Source organism: Coregonus clupeaformis, chromosome 23 (genome assembly GCF_020615455.1).
Source record: "Coregonus clupeaformis isolate EN_2021a chromosome 23, ASM2061545v1, whole genome shotgun sequence".
Lineage (NCBI taxonomy): Eukaryota > Metazoa > Chordata > Actinopteri > Salmoniformes > Salmonidae > Coregonus > Coregonus clupeaformis.
The window spans coordinates 43,265,271-43,282,053 of NC_059214.1; the positions used below are offsets into that span (position 1 = coordinate 43,265,271).

At 45.5% G+C, this 16,783-nt stretch overlaps 1 protein-coding gene across 1 annotated transcript; it reads left to right on the forward strand.

The window, feature by feature from the left end:
• Positions 1-1,676: 1,676 nt before the first annotated feature.
• On the forward strand, positions 1,677-16,783 carry LOC121536386 (sentrin-specific protease 7). Its single transcript, XM_045206467.1, has 23 exons — positions 1,677-1,986; positions 3,541-3,702; positions 3,825-3,896; positions 4,134-4,249; positions 6,765-7,010; positions 7,218-7,303; positions 7,616-7,764; positions 7,913-8,303; positions 8,845-8,975; positions 10,565-10,693; positions 10,962-10,995; positions 11,175-11,399; positions 12,225-12,652; positions 12,807-12,937; positions 13,568-13,684; positions 13,939-14,058; positions 14,626-14,718; positions 14,798-15,015; positions 15,537-15,595; positions 15,713-15,756; positions 15,875-15,943; positions 16,109-16,259; positions 16,520-16,783. The coding sequence occupies exons 2-23, from the start codon at positions 3,640-3,642 to the stop codon at positions 16,682-16,684; spliced, it is 3,237 nt and encodes a 1,078-aa protein (XP_045062402.1). The 5' UTR covers positions 1,677-1,986; positions 3,541-3,639; the 3' UTR covers positions 16,685-16,783.

Sequence of the window (16,783 nt, forward strand, 5' to 3'; positions counted from 1 at the left end):
TGGGTATTATCTGTGAGTTAGATGGGTATTATCTGTGAGTTAGATGGGTATTATCTGTGAGTTAGATGGGTATTATCTGTGAGTTAGATGGGTATTATCTGTGAGTTAGATGGGTATTATCTGTGAGTTAGATGGGTATTATCTGTGAGTTAGATGGGTATTATCTGTGAGTTAGATGGGTATTATCTGTGAGTTAGATGGGTATTATCTGTGAGTTAGATGGGTATTATCTGTGAGTTAGATGGGTATTATCTGTGAGTTAGATGGGTATTATCTGTGAGTTATTTAAAGAGTGTTTCCCTCACTTTGTTTGTGAGCACATATTTGTATGATAAAGTCAATTCCTTTGGCCGATTTACAACAGATTGCATGTTCCACCTACATTTAGCTATTGGAACATCACTGTCATAAAAAGCTTCTCTAATGAATGAATTATAGATTTTTTTGTTTATCAGTAATTGAGACACTGTTAACTACTATAGTTCAAAGTGATGGATCTGTATTGAACACAGTTTGTTTCAAAAGGGTTAGAACACCATCTGGTATTGCTTTACACACCATTTCATATTCCTTTGGTGAGACAGGGAGCTCATACATTCTTAAAAACTAATTGTATGATGTCTGAGTTGAGCAGCTGGCCCACAAGTAAAATGTCCTTCCTAAACCAATGTTCTAAAAACAGTGACTTGTTTTTATATTTTATGATAAGATTATTCCATATAACATACATATGAGGGGGAAAATTATGTTTGTATAGAAGGGACCAACAATTAAGCATTTGTTTGTGGAAATCAGCCAGTTTAACAGGAAGTGTTTAACCTGCTTAAGGACACTGCAAAAGGAAACTTAAGCCACCAAATTAATTGAAAATAAGATTTGGTTTTGTAAACCAAAAGCTGTTTGGGTCCTTAAAGTAACTCTTTATCCAATAAATCTTTAAGACTTGGTTAAAAGTGGTGAAGTACAACATATTAGGACCGCCCACACTGTTTGTAAGAACATATTTTTTCACTTTGTGAGCTTTATTTTTCCATATAAAGTTAAACAGTGTCTTATCTAATTGGGAGCGAATAGATATGGGACTGTCAAGACAAGAGAACAAATAAGAGGCTCTAGACAAGCCTTAGTCAGAAAAACTCTTCCTTGAATGGACACATCTCTGCCTAACCATGAGTTGAACTTTTTAAAAAAAAATTTTTATAGCTGAGGCAACTGGGGAAAGATTCTTCATTCTCAGCTACCCATACTTGATTAATTTCCCAATAGGCCTTGTCCAACGACCCATGGCGGAGTTTAAGCACAGATAGAACAATGAGACAGATATTTGGTTGGCGTTTCCACATACTACCAAATATGGTGGTGAGAGGAAGCCCAGTGGCCGGCAGTGGGAGAAGATGGAGCAAGATGGATTTTGCCCGACATTCTGCTAATTTTCTCATTGATGAATCATTTGATCTCGATACAGTTTTCTATTTTCAAAACTTGAATCTGTTACGAACAGAGTGGACTAAGTTTTGTAGACTTTACCATTTGCCAAAGTCTTTAAAGATTGCGTTGTTTAGAAGGAGTGCAAGGATGAATTGAGTTATTGCACATGCGTACTTCACAGAGTAGGCGTTCCCTAATGGAAATATGCAAATATATGCTTGTTCTGCCCACTATGATTAATTTGCTCCCATTGGAAAAGACAGGCTGTGGTCTAGCTTGGGTTAGTTATAAAACATCTTTGGTTTAAGTGCCAGCCAAAAGATACCATTATTAATTTCTCTCTATAGGCGCTAAAGCGGCTAGATTGTCCACTTCCGGAAACACCAGGAAAGCGTGAAAACATCGGCAACCTGTGCAAACAACGCAAGGTGTAGCTATTTATGGGCGTTACAGTTAATCAGCGAGATGATTTGGAGTGTACAGTAGCTGTTTACATTTCCCTTATCCTCGCTCTTTGGTCACGTTTGTGTATGTTGTACTAACTCGCTGTATTATTGAGTAAGTATAAGAATCGGGAACAAAAGTTGATATCTGCTAGTTAGCTAGCTAAGTTAGCTACCTTGCTGGCTAAATTTCAGTGAAGTTACAGGAAGCTTTTTGCCAGGTTTTATTAGCTAGCGTGTCTGTGCATTGCTGAATGATATTGTAGAATGTCAAAGGGCACACACGAAGAGAACCATTGCACGAGCAGTATTTAACTTGAGTGAAATGCAAATGATTAGCGACCTGAGGACTAGCTACAAATTGCTAGTAGCATAGCATGCAAATGCAGGGGGAAAAAATGTGCACCAGCACCACACGTGTCAAGATGCTGCTATTCTTGTGCTGCTATTACAAACATAGAAACAATGGTTTTACTTTTCCTGGCAAAAGTATTAAGTTTAAAGTACAGACTAAAAATAATAGCTCTTGCACGTACCTGGTGATGCTACATCACCAATGTACACTATATATATAAAAGTATGTGGACACCCCTTCAAATGAGTGAATTCGGCTATTTCAGCCACACCCGTTGCTGACAGGTGTATAAAATCGAGCACGCAGCAATGCAATCTCCATAGACAAACATTTGCAATAGAATGGCATTACTGAAGAGCTTAGTGACTTTCAACGTGGCACCATCATAGGATGCCACCTTTCCAACAAGTCAGTTTGTCAAATTTCTGCCCTGCTAGAGCTGCCTCGGTCAACTGTAAGTGCTGTTATTGGGAAGTGGAAACATCTAGGAGCAACAACGGCTCTGCCGCGAAGTAGTAGTCCACACAAGCTCAATGAACGGGACCGCTGAAGCGCGTAGCACTTCAAAACCGTCTGTCCTAGGTTGCACATAAGCCTAAGATCACTATACGCAATGCCAAGCGTCAGCTGAAGTGGTGTAAAGCTCGCCGCCATTGGACTCTGTAGCAGTGGAAACACGCTCTCTTGAGGGATGAATCACGCTTCACCATTTGGGAATAATGGTCTGTGGCTGTTTTTCATGGTTCAGGCTAGGCCCCTTAGTTCCAGTGAAGGGAAATCTTAACGCTACAGCATACAATGACATTCTAGACGATTCTGTGCTTCCAACTTTGTGGCAACAGTTTGGGGAAGGCCCTTTACTGTTTCAGCATGACAATGCCCCTGTGCACAAAGCGAGGTCCGTACAGAAATGGTTTGTCGAGATTGGTGTGGAAGAACTTGACTGGCCTGTACAGAGCCCTGACCTCAACCCCATCGAACACCTTTGGGATGAATTGGAACGCCGACTCTGAGCCAGGCCTAATCGCCCAACATCAGTGCACGATCTCACCAATGCTCTTGTGGCTGAATGGAAGGAAGTCCCCACAGCAATGTACCAACATCTAGTGGAAAGCATTCCCAGAAGAGTGGAGGCTGTTATAGCACCAAAGGGGGGATCAACTCCATATTAATGCTAATGATTTTTGAATGAGATGTTTGACAAGCAGGTGTCCACATACTTTTGGTCATGTAGTGTATGTGTGATTGTGCACTTGTGAACTAACAGGTATGAAGGTGAATGTATACTGTACATATCATGTGTGTCTGCTGCAGAGCTTGTTTGCTGCATCACCATCCCTGCCTGGGTTGGTGACAGGAAGCCCTGGAGAAGGAGTGGCCTGAGGTCAACCCCTAAAGCACCAGAGCCTGGTCATGATGGACCATAAGAGAGCACTAACCATTTCACTGGCTGTTGACAAGGTGGATAACTCTCAAGTATGTCTGGCCTGCCTGGCTATATTCGTCCATTGGGATTCCTAGTCTTTTTCTCAGCCATTATGCAATTACTATAATCAACAACTGTGAGCATTTTAACAGTGCCCCTTTCTGCTTTTTAGAAGGGAAGTCCACTAAAAATTCCCAAGACCCTTCTTTCTTCAGAGTTGAGATGTGGGAATGAAGAGTCACAGGTAGATGTTATTCTCTACGGGTCACCTTTCTCTTTCTCCTCTTGAAAGTGCAACGGGTAACTTTTTTTGCCCCCCTGTGGCCTCTCCACAAAGTGTACACCACATTCATACACCCAAATATTAAAATGATAGAAAAGTAATGAAACGACAGACTGCGCCTTCAACTTTGTTCCATGAGGTTTTGTTATTGTGATCCGCGCAGTGGGTCAGTAACTCTCCCTCCATTTCTCCCAACAGATTCACTGGACCCAGATTGCTGGAAACAGAATCAAACTCCAAAATTCTTGTCAGCAGAATGGATCCATCTCTTTTGATCACGGCCAGGCGGCTTTAGCCCAAGCGGCAATGGACTGGTGAGGAGCAGTATTTATGGAGCCACAGATGGAGTTATGTTAGGAAGCAAACATAATTAGTCTGGTTAGGTTAGACTTGTTGACTGTTCATAGATGATCTTGCTCTATAACACGGTCAGTTATTAAAGCTGCAATAAGTTACTTTTTGGGCGGCCTGACCAAATTCACATAGAAATATGTTATAGATATGTCATTCTCATTGAAACAAAGTCTAAGAAGCAGTAGATTTGTTCTATGTGTGCTATTTCTATGCTTCCCATTCTTATGTTTAGTTAAGTCTTACTTTCAGTTTTGTACACCAGCTCCAAACAGCTGAAAATACAATATTTTTGGTTATGGAAAATATATTTCACAGCGGTTTAGATGGTACAATGATTTTCTACACTATACTTGCTTGTTTTGTCACATAAACTGAAATTAGGCGTACTATTAGAATTTTAGCAACCAGTATATAGCGGAGCGATTTCTGCATAGTGCATTTTTGAGACAGCCTTTGTCTTTATCTGTGAACTAATTCCGTCCCTTTGCACGGTAAGGACGAATTAAGCCACTGTATTTCATTGAGTGCAGTTTTCCGAACATTCACCAGATGGGGCTCTTCCCCTAAGTACTTTCCTCAGAGGTACAGTGCATTCGGAAAGTTTTCAGACCCCTTGACTTTTTCCACATTATGTTACGTTACAGCCTTATTCTAAAATGTATTAAATTGTTTTTTCCCACCTCAATCTATACACAATACCCCATAATGACATAGTGAAAACTGGTTTTTAGAAACGTTTGAAAATGTATTATAAAAAAAAACCTGGAAATATTACATTTACATAAGTATTCAGACCCTTTACTCAGTACTTTGTTGAAGGACCTTTGGCAGCGATTACAGCCTCGAGTCTTATTGGGTATGACACTACAAGCTTGGCACACCTGTATTTGGGGAGTTTCTCCCATTCTTCTCTGCAGATCCTCTCAAGCTCTATCAGGTTGGATGGGGAGTGTCGCTGCACAGCTTTTTTCAGGTCTCCAGCGATGTTCGATCGGGTTCAAGTCCGGGCTCTGGCTGGGACACTCAAGGACATTGAGACTTGTCCCAAAGCTACTCCTGTGTTGTCTTTGCTGTGTGCTTAGGGTCATTGTCCTGTTGGAAGGTGAACCTTCGCCCCAGTCTGAGTGCTCTGGAGCAGGTTTTCATCAAGGATCTCTCTGTGCGTTGCTCCATTCATCTTTCCCTCGATCCTGACTAGTCTCCCAGTCCCTGTCGCTGAAAAACATCCCCACAGCATGATGCTGCCACCACCATGCTTCACCGTAGGGATGGTGCCAGGTTTCCTCCAGACGTGACGCTTGGCATTCAGGCCAAAGAGTTCAATCTTGGTTTCATCAGACCAGATAATCTTGTTTCTCATGGTCTGAGAGTCTTTAGGTGCCTTTTGGTAAACTCCAAGTGGGCTGTCATGTGCCGTTTACTGAGGAGTGGCTACCGTCTGGCCACTCTACCATAAAGCCTGATTGGTGGAGTGCTGCAGAGAGGGTTGTCCTTCTGGAAGGTTCTCCCATCTCCACAGAGGAACTCTGGAGCTCTGTCAGAGTGACCATCGGGTTCTTGGTCACCTCCCTGACCAAGGCTCTTCTCTCCCGATTGCTCAGTTTGGCCGGGCGGCCAGCTCTAGGAAGAGTCTTGGTGGTTCCAAACTTCTTCCATTTAAGAATGATGGAGGCCACTGTGTTCTTGGGGACCTTCAATGCTGCAGACATTTTTTGGTACCCTTCCCCAGATCTGTGCCTCGACACAATCCTGTCTCGGAGCTCTACGGACAATTCCTTTGACCTCATTGCTTGGTTTTTACTCTGACATTCATTGTCAACTGTTGGACCTTATATAGACGGGTGTGTGCCTTTCCAAATCATGTCCAATCAATTGAATTTACCACAGGTGGACTCCAATCAAGTTGTAGAAACATCTCAAGGATGATCAATGGAAACAGGATGCACCTGAGCTCAATTTCGAGTGTCATAGCGAAGGGTTTGAATACTTATGTAAATAAGTTTTTTTTTTTTTTTTTTATATACATTTGCAAACATTTCTAAAAACCTGTTTTCGCTTGGTCATTATGGGGTACAGTTTGTAGATTAGTGAGAAATGTTTTATTTAATCAATTTTAGAATAAGGCTGTAACATAAAACAAAATGTGGAAAAAGTCAAGGGGTCTGAATACTTTCCGAAGGCACTGTAGCTAAAATGGCCAGTACTGATACTGTGGAGCTATAGCTGCAGCAGCAGCGTTTATCTTTATCACGCAGACACACTGCCTGGTCAGATCAACCCCATTCCATCTGTCTGCCCCTCCCCCCTATAGTCTCACGCGCAGTTTCCCAATTGGTTCACTTTTAAAGAGATGACCCAGAATGGTCAAGATATTACATTTAAGTCATTTAATAGATGCTTATCAGATGGGGTCACAATGTCACATACGGGTCGTAGGGCTCTAAAGGTTCTGACTGGTTCTGTTCCTTCCTTCAGCACGCAGCTCCAGTTGGTCCTCACGGACGTTCTGAAGACGGAACAGGGGCAGGACTACCTGGACAGGAAGCGGCTTGGCAAGATGACAGGAATTGGAGAGTGGAAGAGAGAGTCACGGATGGGGAGTGGGCAAAGGAGAGTGTCTCAGAGCAGGAGAAAGGGGAGGGAGGATTGTAGAGATTTCACAGTACACCGAAAGAGACCCCACGACCACCCCACACCCACCTCGACCCGCAAGGAGAGGAGGTAATCCTCGGTTAAATGTTGCTGAATTCCGATTGGCTGTTGGAGAGTGGACACTGCATGCCGATGATGTCTGTAGATGGTTAAGTGTAGGGAACATATCTTCCCTTTAGGATGCCAGTGAGTGATTTAAGAGTTAAAACACTGCACAGGGTAACCATGCAGTGGAATAATTGCTTTCTGGTGACTTTCTCTTTCGCTCTTGTTTAGGTCACACCACAGAGGGGGGTCAGAGGAAGACGAGGAGGTGAAGGAACTTATAATAGGAGAGGAAAACAGCAAGGACCAGAGATGCAGTGAGTCCCCCAACACACACACACTCCCCCTGCTACCGCGTTCCCTATCCCCCCCCTCTCTGAGGGTTATCCTTATTGGAAAGGCTCTGCAGTATTCCTGTTGTACATAAACAAACCCTTTTACTTTTGTAGAGCTGTAAAACAAAGACCTGCTGAATGTGCATTTCTTACACATGCACACACACACACAGGCAAAGTTCATTTAATAATGTTCAATTGTTTTTCCATATCTGCTGCCCTACTTTCTGGAGAGTAGCAACACATTTATTGTATCTGGCTTGATATCTTTATCACTGTCTCTCTCCTCTGTAGACAGTGGTGTGTCAGGGAGGCGCAGTTCACGGGAACCCCTGGAGGAGGTGACCTTTACTGAGGGGGACAGGCACCAGGAAAAGTCTTACCCACAATCCACCAGGACTAGGAAGGCAGATTCAGGTTCAAGCGAATCCGCACATGCTGAGGTAGACTCTTCGGGAAGTAGTTACTTAAATACTGACATTAAAGTTGACTGACTTTAAGGCTGAAGCCAAAAACCTGCAAGCTGCTAACCAAACCATTAGACAACCTGCCATGGGGCTAAAGCAACACCTTATCTCTCCTTGTTTCCAGAGGGAGAGTCAGAGAAGGGAGTCTGGGCTCTACTGTAATGGACAGGTGAAGGATGGAGTGGCAGAGGGCTTGACCACAGACGCCTCCAGGAGCTCCAGGGGGAGCGTGCTGCGCCTCTCCAGGGAGCCCAGAGACGAGGGAGGACTGACCCCCAAACAGCTGTGTCTGGAGGGGACGGGGGGCAGAGACACCAATGTAGCATCCATAGAAGTAGAGGTGGACCCCTCAGACTTTGACGGGACCATGATGGTAGTCACTGTGGGGGAAGACGGGGAAGTTGCTAGCCCCTCTAACCCCAGCTGTGGAGGGGTTAAGGAGAGGAGAGGAACCCTGAGGCTGAGCCTGTCCTCCAGCCAGGATAGGACGCCCAAACCCAGCCCTGTTGAACCAAGTGAGTATAGAGCTACGTATAGGCTATCATACTGTACAATGCATATCTGCACTCACTCCTGGTGTGTCTATCTGTGTGTGTGTTTTCTCCTGACTCTCATTAAAATAACCCCCCCCTCCTGGAATGGTTACATCATAATGTAGTCTATTTCTCTGCCTCGGGCACCGACCCTAAGCCCGGTCACACACAAACACACTACGTGTCTGTCTGTAACACTGACCACTGGGTGAGTGCTTGTGACTGTCTTTGTCAGTATGCCAAGTGTGTGTTGAGTGTGTTTCTGTGCATGTATCTGACTCTGCAAGTATTTAATATTTTATGTAGTGTCTTATCTGTATCTGTATCTGTGTGATAGCACTAGCTGTGCCTTACAACACTATGGCATTGGTATAGTTACTGCAGCCCCAACATAGCAGCATTACTGCTGTCCCCGTCTTTCCTTCAAAGTTCATTACACCACAGTCATCGTATGTGTGAGAGAGAGTATAATTAGGCTGATATCCAGTATTTCACTGCAGTATGTTTAATGTGTGTGTTTTAGTCCTTCTCTCCAGTGATGAGGAGGTAGTCACCCCGTCCCACAGTTCAGTCCTTTGGCCACAGACTAGTGAGTGTGAGTCCCAGAGAAACCATGCTCAGGGAGACAACGTGGTGGCAGAGATGGACTTTCAGGTGGGCAAAAACAACTTCTTACATATTATGACATCACAAAAGACAGAATAGGGGATCTCATAATGGATGACATCACAAAGGACGGGAGTCTCATAATGGATGACATCACAAAGGACGGGAGTCTCATAATGGATGACACCACAAAGGACAGAATAGGGGGGTCTCACGATGGATAACACCACAAAGGACAGAATAGTGGGATCTCACGATGGATGACACCACAAAGGACAGAATAGTGGGATCTCACGATGGATGACACCACAAAGGACAGAATAGGGGGATCTCATGATGGATGACACCACAAAGGTCAGAATAGGGGGATCTCACGATGGATGACACCATAAAGGACAGAATTGGGGATCTCATGATGGATGACGCATCAAAGGACAGAATAGGGGTCTCACAGTAGAAGCGGCAAAGAGAGAAATCGAATTCTACCAAAACAATGGAAATTCCATGGCAATGCCACTCAGGCGTCCCCCCCTCATTGCCCCCATCAAAATTAGCCTAGGCTACATTTAGGCTATTGCTTATATGTGCAATTCACAAAATCAGAGTATAATGCTTGTATGGATGTCAACCCCAATACATGTTCATGTTATCGTCACCAGTCAACTACATTACAATTAAAAACGTCTTCAAGTACCACCACTGATTTCTGTATGGCTACCAGCTTATATGAACAGGAGTTGGCATTTATCAGACATTTTTTCTAACCCGAAAAGGACTATTTCTAAATATTATGCAGTGAAAACAGCCAAATATATCTAAATCAGATTTTAGTCATCACATTGTGGACATGTTAGAACACAGAAATCATGACAGATTTGACAAATATCCACTTTGTAAGGTCAGATTTTTTGAATGTGCACCAATGATGTTCTTTCCCCCACCGTCTGCGTTCCATTGACCTCTTTACCGCATGTATGGATGACATCACAAAGGGCAGAACAGGGGGAGCTCACAATGGATGACATCACAAAGGGTTGGGAACTGGGCAGATTCTGTGACATCACAAAGGGCTTAACCTGGCTTCGATGATATCACAAAGAAAAGCACAGATGGATGTGATATCACAAAGGGCTGAGTTGGTTAAAAGATGTCATATAAGAAAGCAAATAGATTAGGGTGATATCACAAAGGGCTGCTAACAGAGGGATCAGGGTAGAGGCAGGTGTTTCATGATTAGACTGGCCCCAGGGGGCAGAACCACCACGTGCTACCTGTCAAGGTTTATAGGCCAGAGTGGGGATACTATAGCTCCCACATACTGCAGTCAGCCAAAACATAGGAGGACAAGCCAAATGCCCTCTGCTGCAACACATACAGGTGAACACACATCATTTAAACCTATCCGTTGATTAACTAAGTCTCTCACACGAACCCCTTCTATGCCTCATTGCTTATCCGGACTCTCTTGTGTCCTCGTGATCAGAAAGCATGGTTGTTATGTGCTTGCATACATGTATTTGTGTGTGTTACTCATCAATGTGTGTGTGTGTTACTCATCAATGTGTGTGTGTGTTACTCATCAATGTGTGTGTGTTACTCATCAATGTGTGTGTGTTACTCATCTGTGTGTGTTGTAGGTGGTGCCTGTGGTGGTGACAGGGTTTGGGGCCGATTTCCCCAGCACTGAGGACTCCGAGGGTCTGGGCCTACCGTTCTCTGCCCTGCACTGTGGGGGGATCCGAGGGGAGGCCAGCGGAAACCTCATGGTAAGGTTCTGCACTGTGGGGGGGTCCGAGGGGAGGCCAGCGGAAACCTCATGGTAAGGTTCTGCACTGTGGGGGGTCCGAGGGGAGGCCAGCGGAAACCTCAGGGTAAGGTTCTGCACTGTGGGGGGGTCCGAGGGGAGGCCAGCGGAAACCTCAGGGTAAGGTTCTGCACACCGTGCTCGAACTGTGGAGAATAGATGCCGTACATACTAGAATAGGTATGCAATACAGTGGTCATGTGACATGGGGCCCTTTCTTTCCTCTGCAGATCACAAACCAAAGAATCATCATACCAATCAAAGGTAACCCAGCACCCCTGGACTTTGCTTGTGTTCTCGCCACACCGTTGACCATGCAGTCCTGGTCCTCTATTTATACTTGAATCGTTAATCGTTTTCCATTATTACTTGGTCCAACCTGAACATGACCGTGTGTGGTCGCTAGCCCCTCTGTGACCCAGACTGTTGACCCCTCTCTGTAGGCCAGGTAGAGGTGATGGTGACTGTGGAGCGCTGTCAGCTGTGGCGGTACAGCGTCTGGGACAGGGAGGAGCTACAGGAGAGAGGGCTGGGGTGGGAGGTCAAGGAAGAGATGGGGCAGCCTCCCCCCGCCCTCCTCCTCCTCTACGTGTCAGACGCCCAGGCAGTCGCCGTCCAAGAAGACCTGAGTGAGCTGTCAATCAAACAGGCCTTAGAACCACCCACTGGTGAGAGCCTGCCTTTTGGAACCAAAGTGTGTGTGTTAGTGTTGCACGGTATACCGAAACTTCTGTACTTTTTCGATAGTAGAACGTGAAAAACGGTTCAGTGCTGGAATCGTCTCAATTTGTCTCACGTCGTCTACTGATTGAGAAAGGATCAGGTCTGTCTATCAGCGTAGCCGATGTCCCCTAATAGCGCTAGCGCACAGTGTCTGCTCCCTGCCTGCTCCACTTACTCACTGCTAGCTCTAGCATGTCCTGAGGAACCACTGCACTCACTGGGAGTCTGGGCTGCATCATGCTAGCTCCCCACTCAGGCTGCACACAAGTTAACACACTTGAATAATGCAACACAGCATGTAGAATCTGTTCGCAAAACAATGTCCATTACAGGCTAGAACACTTTACAATGCAAGGAGATACCGGTAGCTTACAGCTTTGTAGGCTAACTTTTCTTGCTAGCTAACAGCTGAAGCTAACGTCAATTCACTACCCTAGTACCATTATGCAAAATATGCTGATTTCAAAGCTGATTGTCACCAAAAACCATAGTCAATGTCAAAAACGTTATTCATTCACATCTCTCCTGTCTCTCTCACTGTGTAGTGATATTGAACTCTACAGATCTGTCTGGATCAAGTGCCATTCTATTACGCCTTTTTTTGTGTTGTTTTGGTATCAAGTATCGTGATACTAAACCTGGTATCAATGTCAAAATTCTGGACTTGTGACAACACTAGTGTGTGGGTAGGTGGGTGTTTGCTCAAGCATGTGTATGCCCATGTGCTATGCAAATGTGTTTTGAATATGTGTGTGTGTGTGCGCTCACAGGCCAGGCCAGTCCCTTCCTCCTGCTGACTCTGCGTGCCCCTCTGGAGGGGGTGGAGGGTGCTTTACTTCGCTCCATCCTCGACATCATCTGTCTCAACAATGCCCCGCACTTCGATGCCGCACGTCTCCGTGGCAACGCTCCCATCAACTGGGCGGTGGACCTCCACAGTCCCCTCCTGTCATTGGACGACAGTCTGGCGCTGATCGGTAGAACTGGACTGGACCACCAGCTGCTCTCCCTACTGGGACAGAAGAGTGCCGAGCCTGTCATAGAACCCGACCAGGACAGAGACACACCTGGGCCGAATCTGGACACTGTGGAGGGAGAGTCACAGACACCACTGGAGACAGAGACAGAGGTACAGGCAGAGCTACAGACAGAGGAGGAGGAGGAGCAGAGGGAGGCAGAGAGCGTGCCCCTCACTGAGGTTGGTAGTATTTTGTGTGTGTGTTTGGGTGTGGAGACTTGTGTGTGTGTGACTGATGTCATCAAGCTGAACCATAACAAAAGCTCTAACATGAATGATCAAATTAATAACGTGTACCCTATTACACTTCCTCTGTCATGTGTCACCCCTCCAGGAGAGTCCAGTCCAGCCCAGACCCGTGTACACAGTGTGTCACAGCAGAACCAGAGGCTCCTACTCCGTGTCCCTGGGCCCGAAGCCAGGCTCCAACTGGACCCGATACAAGCACCAGGGCCCCACACACAGGCAAGCTACACAACTCCCATGATTTGTGGAATCTTTGAAACAGGTGTGTTAGTGCTGGGCTTGAACAAAAGCCTGCACACCCTATTGGTCTCCAGGACCTGAGATGGAGACCCTTGCTGTAGAGAAGTGGTTCCCAAACTGTGGGGTTGGCAGGGTAGGTGCATATAAAAATAAGGAACTCAGTCCGGCTTTAAAAACGTACTCTTGAAAGTTGTAAGAGAAGAATGCACAAGGTGCAATTACGGAATTGGGTAGTGCATCATCAGTTCGTCTTGTACCTTAGAGAGCTATTTATAACTTGTCAGAAATGTCCAGATCAACTAGCCCGTGTCAGCTAACGTTTTTTATCACATGAATGCACATTAGACATGGCAAAATGTATAGAATTGCAAGAAAATTAGCTTTAAAACTGCAAAATGTTCTCTCCGCCAACAAGAGGGGTGTGAACAGTTTGTGTCATGAACAGTGATTGTGCCCATAGAAATAGACGTTTCGCAGGGAGGAGCCCTTATGTTCCCCAATGCTGGAAGGGGGGCCTGAGTGAAAAAGTTTGGGAACCCCAGCTGTAGAGAATACTTAGTGTAGGGATGTGCTTTCACGCTTAGTTTTTTTCTTTCTGATCCTTCTCAGGTTGATCCAGTTTCCTCCACCGCCTTCCAAAGGAGGGATCGCCGTGACAACAGAAGATCTGGAGTGCCTTGACAACGGCCAGTTCCTGAATGATGTCATCATCGACTTCTACCTCAAGTAAGTGACATCGTGGTCCTCTGTAGCTCAGCTGGTAGAGCACGGCGCTTGCAACGCCAAGGTAGTGGGTTCGATCCCCGGGACCACCCATACACAAAAATGTATGCACGCATGACTGTAAGTCGCTTTGGATAAAAGCGTCTGCTAAATGGCATATTATTATTATTATTATCACATAAGGGTGACATCCTCAGTTTGGTGCCAACATGGGGGACAGTTTCAACCCGTGCATGTCTCCGTCTCTGTCCCAACAGGTATCTGCTTCTGGAGAGGGTTCCACAGGATGTGGCTGAACGCTCTCACGTCTTCAGTAGCTTCTTCTACAAGCAGCTCACACGCCGAGACAACGCCAGTGAGGACATTGCCAGCGTCTCGTAAGTGTGTTTGTCTGTTATGAGTTTATCTGGCATCAAGTAATTCAGTATGCAAGAAGAGACTTAAACACTTACATGGAGAGTTGATGCAAAGTATTTAATATTGCGGTACCGAATTCACATAGCAAACGGCACGTGTGTGGCCCATTTTGCTATCTGAACTCCTGAACAAAGGAAATCTCTTAGCTTATATACTTGTTTGCAAGCTAATTCTATCCAACAGTTGCCAATCATTATTGAGTGGTACTCCTCACCACAATAGCATCACCCTATATGGTATTGTCTTGCACCCTAGTCAGGACATTCCATCATGCACCAGTGGCACCCAGCTATCTTGGCACGCATACCTTCTGGCACCCACCAGTGACAGAAATAAATACATGGAATGTCCTCATCCTCCAAATCCTATGCAGCTCACAATATCAAACATTAACTAATCCTGTATAAAAGATGTAATATCAGTGTCTATTTCAGTTGATCAATTATGCATTTGTATCTTTTGTGTTGTGTGTTTTTTTGTTTCTTTGTGTGTGTGTGTGTGTCTTGACGTGTGTTGTCTCTCCCCAGAGCGCAGCAGAGGCGGCATCAGCGGGTGAAGACGTGGACACGACATGTGGACATCTTCAAGAAAGACTTCCTGTTTGTGCCTGTCAATCAGGAGTGAGTGACACACACACACACACACACACATCAATAAATAAACCGTGTGGCTCATAGTTCTTTCTTCCTCGTATGACAGAGCCCACTGGTACCTGGTGGTGATCTGCTTCCCTGGCCTGGAGGAGCCCCAGTGTGAGGAGGGGAGCAGCCCAGCCTCGCTGAGGGGAACAGGGGGAGAGAAGCCAGGCGAGGCCCAGGCTGAAGAGGAGGCCTCTGGGTCCAAAAAGCTAAATGGCATCAGTGAAGTCACCCCTGAATCGACTAGCACTGACAACCAGGACAAACTGACAGTTACAGGTATGTGTGACTTAAGTCCTGTCATCCTGTCTCTCACAGGACATTACATATCTTTATGTCAAACTTCCTTAATAGTCAAACATTAGTGAAAATGTGCATAGGTTTAGGAGTATGACTATAATCTATGTTTTAGATAAATAGGCAGAGTGGAAAAACTAGGGCTGTGGCCTGTGGGTAGGATGGAGCCAGAACAGTGAGGGGGAGAGTTATTTACAAGCTGCTCTGGCTTTTTGTCATCAAAAAAAACAATCACAACACCAGTCACAGACAGAAACACAGAATGAGGCTGGACCTTAAGAGGCTTTCATCTACTGGGTTTTCTATTAGACTTTTTATGATGCATTCCATTCTTTATATCACTGTGCTGCAATAACATCCACAATGACAATAGCAACAACTACAATATGAACAGGGTTGCTGTTAGGAAATAACCGCAGCAGCAGAAATACTAGTGCTGAAGTCCTGGGATTTAGCATGAGGAGCATAATTCTGATGATGCTGCTGATGTTTTCTCTCTCTAGTTGTGTCAAATAGCGTGGTACAGGGTGAATCAGTACTCCAGCCACCTCCTGGTCCCCTGGTAAGACACAACTCTCTTTAGGGATCTCTGTTGGTTCTCTATTTCTCACATTCAGTTGTTTTCCTTCTCTCTCACTCTGTCGTTGTCTTTCTTACATTCTGTCGTTCTTCTCACTAGGACTGCACTGAGAAGACCTGTCACAGAGAGACCATCTGTAAAAGGGGAGTGGATGACAACACACTCACACACACACACACACACACACACACACACACACAAAGAAGGTGTGTTCTAGAGCTCTTAACTAGATGTTTATATGCACATTTCTTCTCTCCTCAGACCCTGTATTCTCCTCATGGACTCCCTCAAGTTCTCCCTCCATGAGCGCGTCTTCAAACTCTTACGGGAGTGAGTCTGTTCACTTTATCTGCGTGTGTGTGTGTGTTACATATCTACAAATTGAATGGAATGTTGTGTGTTTGCCTGTGGGTGTGTGAATACGTGCCTTATGGGTGTGTTGTAGCCATAATGTACCAACTCTCTTCTCTGTCTGTCTGTCTGTGTGTGTGTCAGGTACCTGCAGTCGGAGTGGGAGGTGCGTCGGGGCTCTGTGCGCGAGTTCAGTTCTGAGCAGATGAGAGGCTCCCACTGTAAGGTCCCCCTACAGGACAACAGCAGCGACTGCGGCCTCTACCTGCTGCAGTATGTCGAGAGCTTCCTGCAGGTAACAATACAAATGGAATAAGAACACGCATGCATAGGAGTTGACATGCTCCCACCTGTAACCAGCCGGGGATTGAACTCTTGTCGTGTCTTATCAACTCAAAACCACGTTAGCCAACGGAGCTAAAGCTCGTGTCTTCAGGTCTAAGGCGAGGTTGCTCACGTGTTTCTCTTATGAGAACATACTCACCAAACCAATATATGACATACACCTAAATACAACTTTTCTCTCTCTCTCTCTCCTGACCTTTCTCCCTTTAGGACCCTGTGGTGCACTTTGACCTCCCCCTGTGCCTAGAACGCTGGTTCTCACGGCAACAGGTGAGGAGGAAACGAGACGAGATCAGGGACCTGGTGCTGCACCTTTACAGACACCAGAGGGGCACGGTGGGGAGTATAGGAAACATGGGAAATGTAGTCAGTTAGGGCATGGTGGGTAGTATTATGGCCGGGATGATACCAGTATCCCAATATTTTTTCCATGGCAAAAATGAAAACACGAAGCAGACAACTCTTTGGTCCTTT

Excerpts from the sequence above, each read along its gene's own strand:
- LOC121536386 (XM_045206467.1), top strand. The coding sequence starts at position 3,640 with ATGATGGACCATAAGAGAGCACTAACCATTTCACTGGCTGTTGACAAG. Across the intron at positions 7,011-7,217 it reads TCGACCCGCAAGGAGAGGAG|GTCACACCACAGAGGGGGGT; the intron begins GTAATCCTCGGT and ends GCTCTTGTTTAG. Across the intron at positions 10,694-10,961 it reads AGGCCAGCGGAAACCTCATG|ATCACAAACCAAAGAATCAT; the intron begins GTAAGGTTCTGC and ends TTTCCTCTGCAG.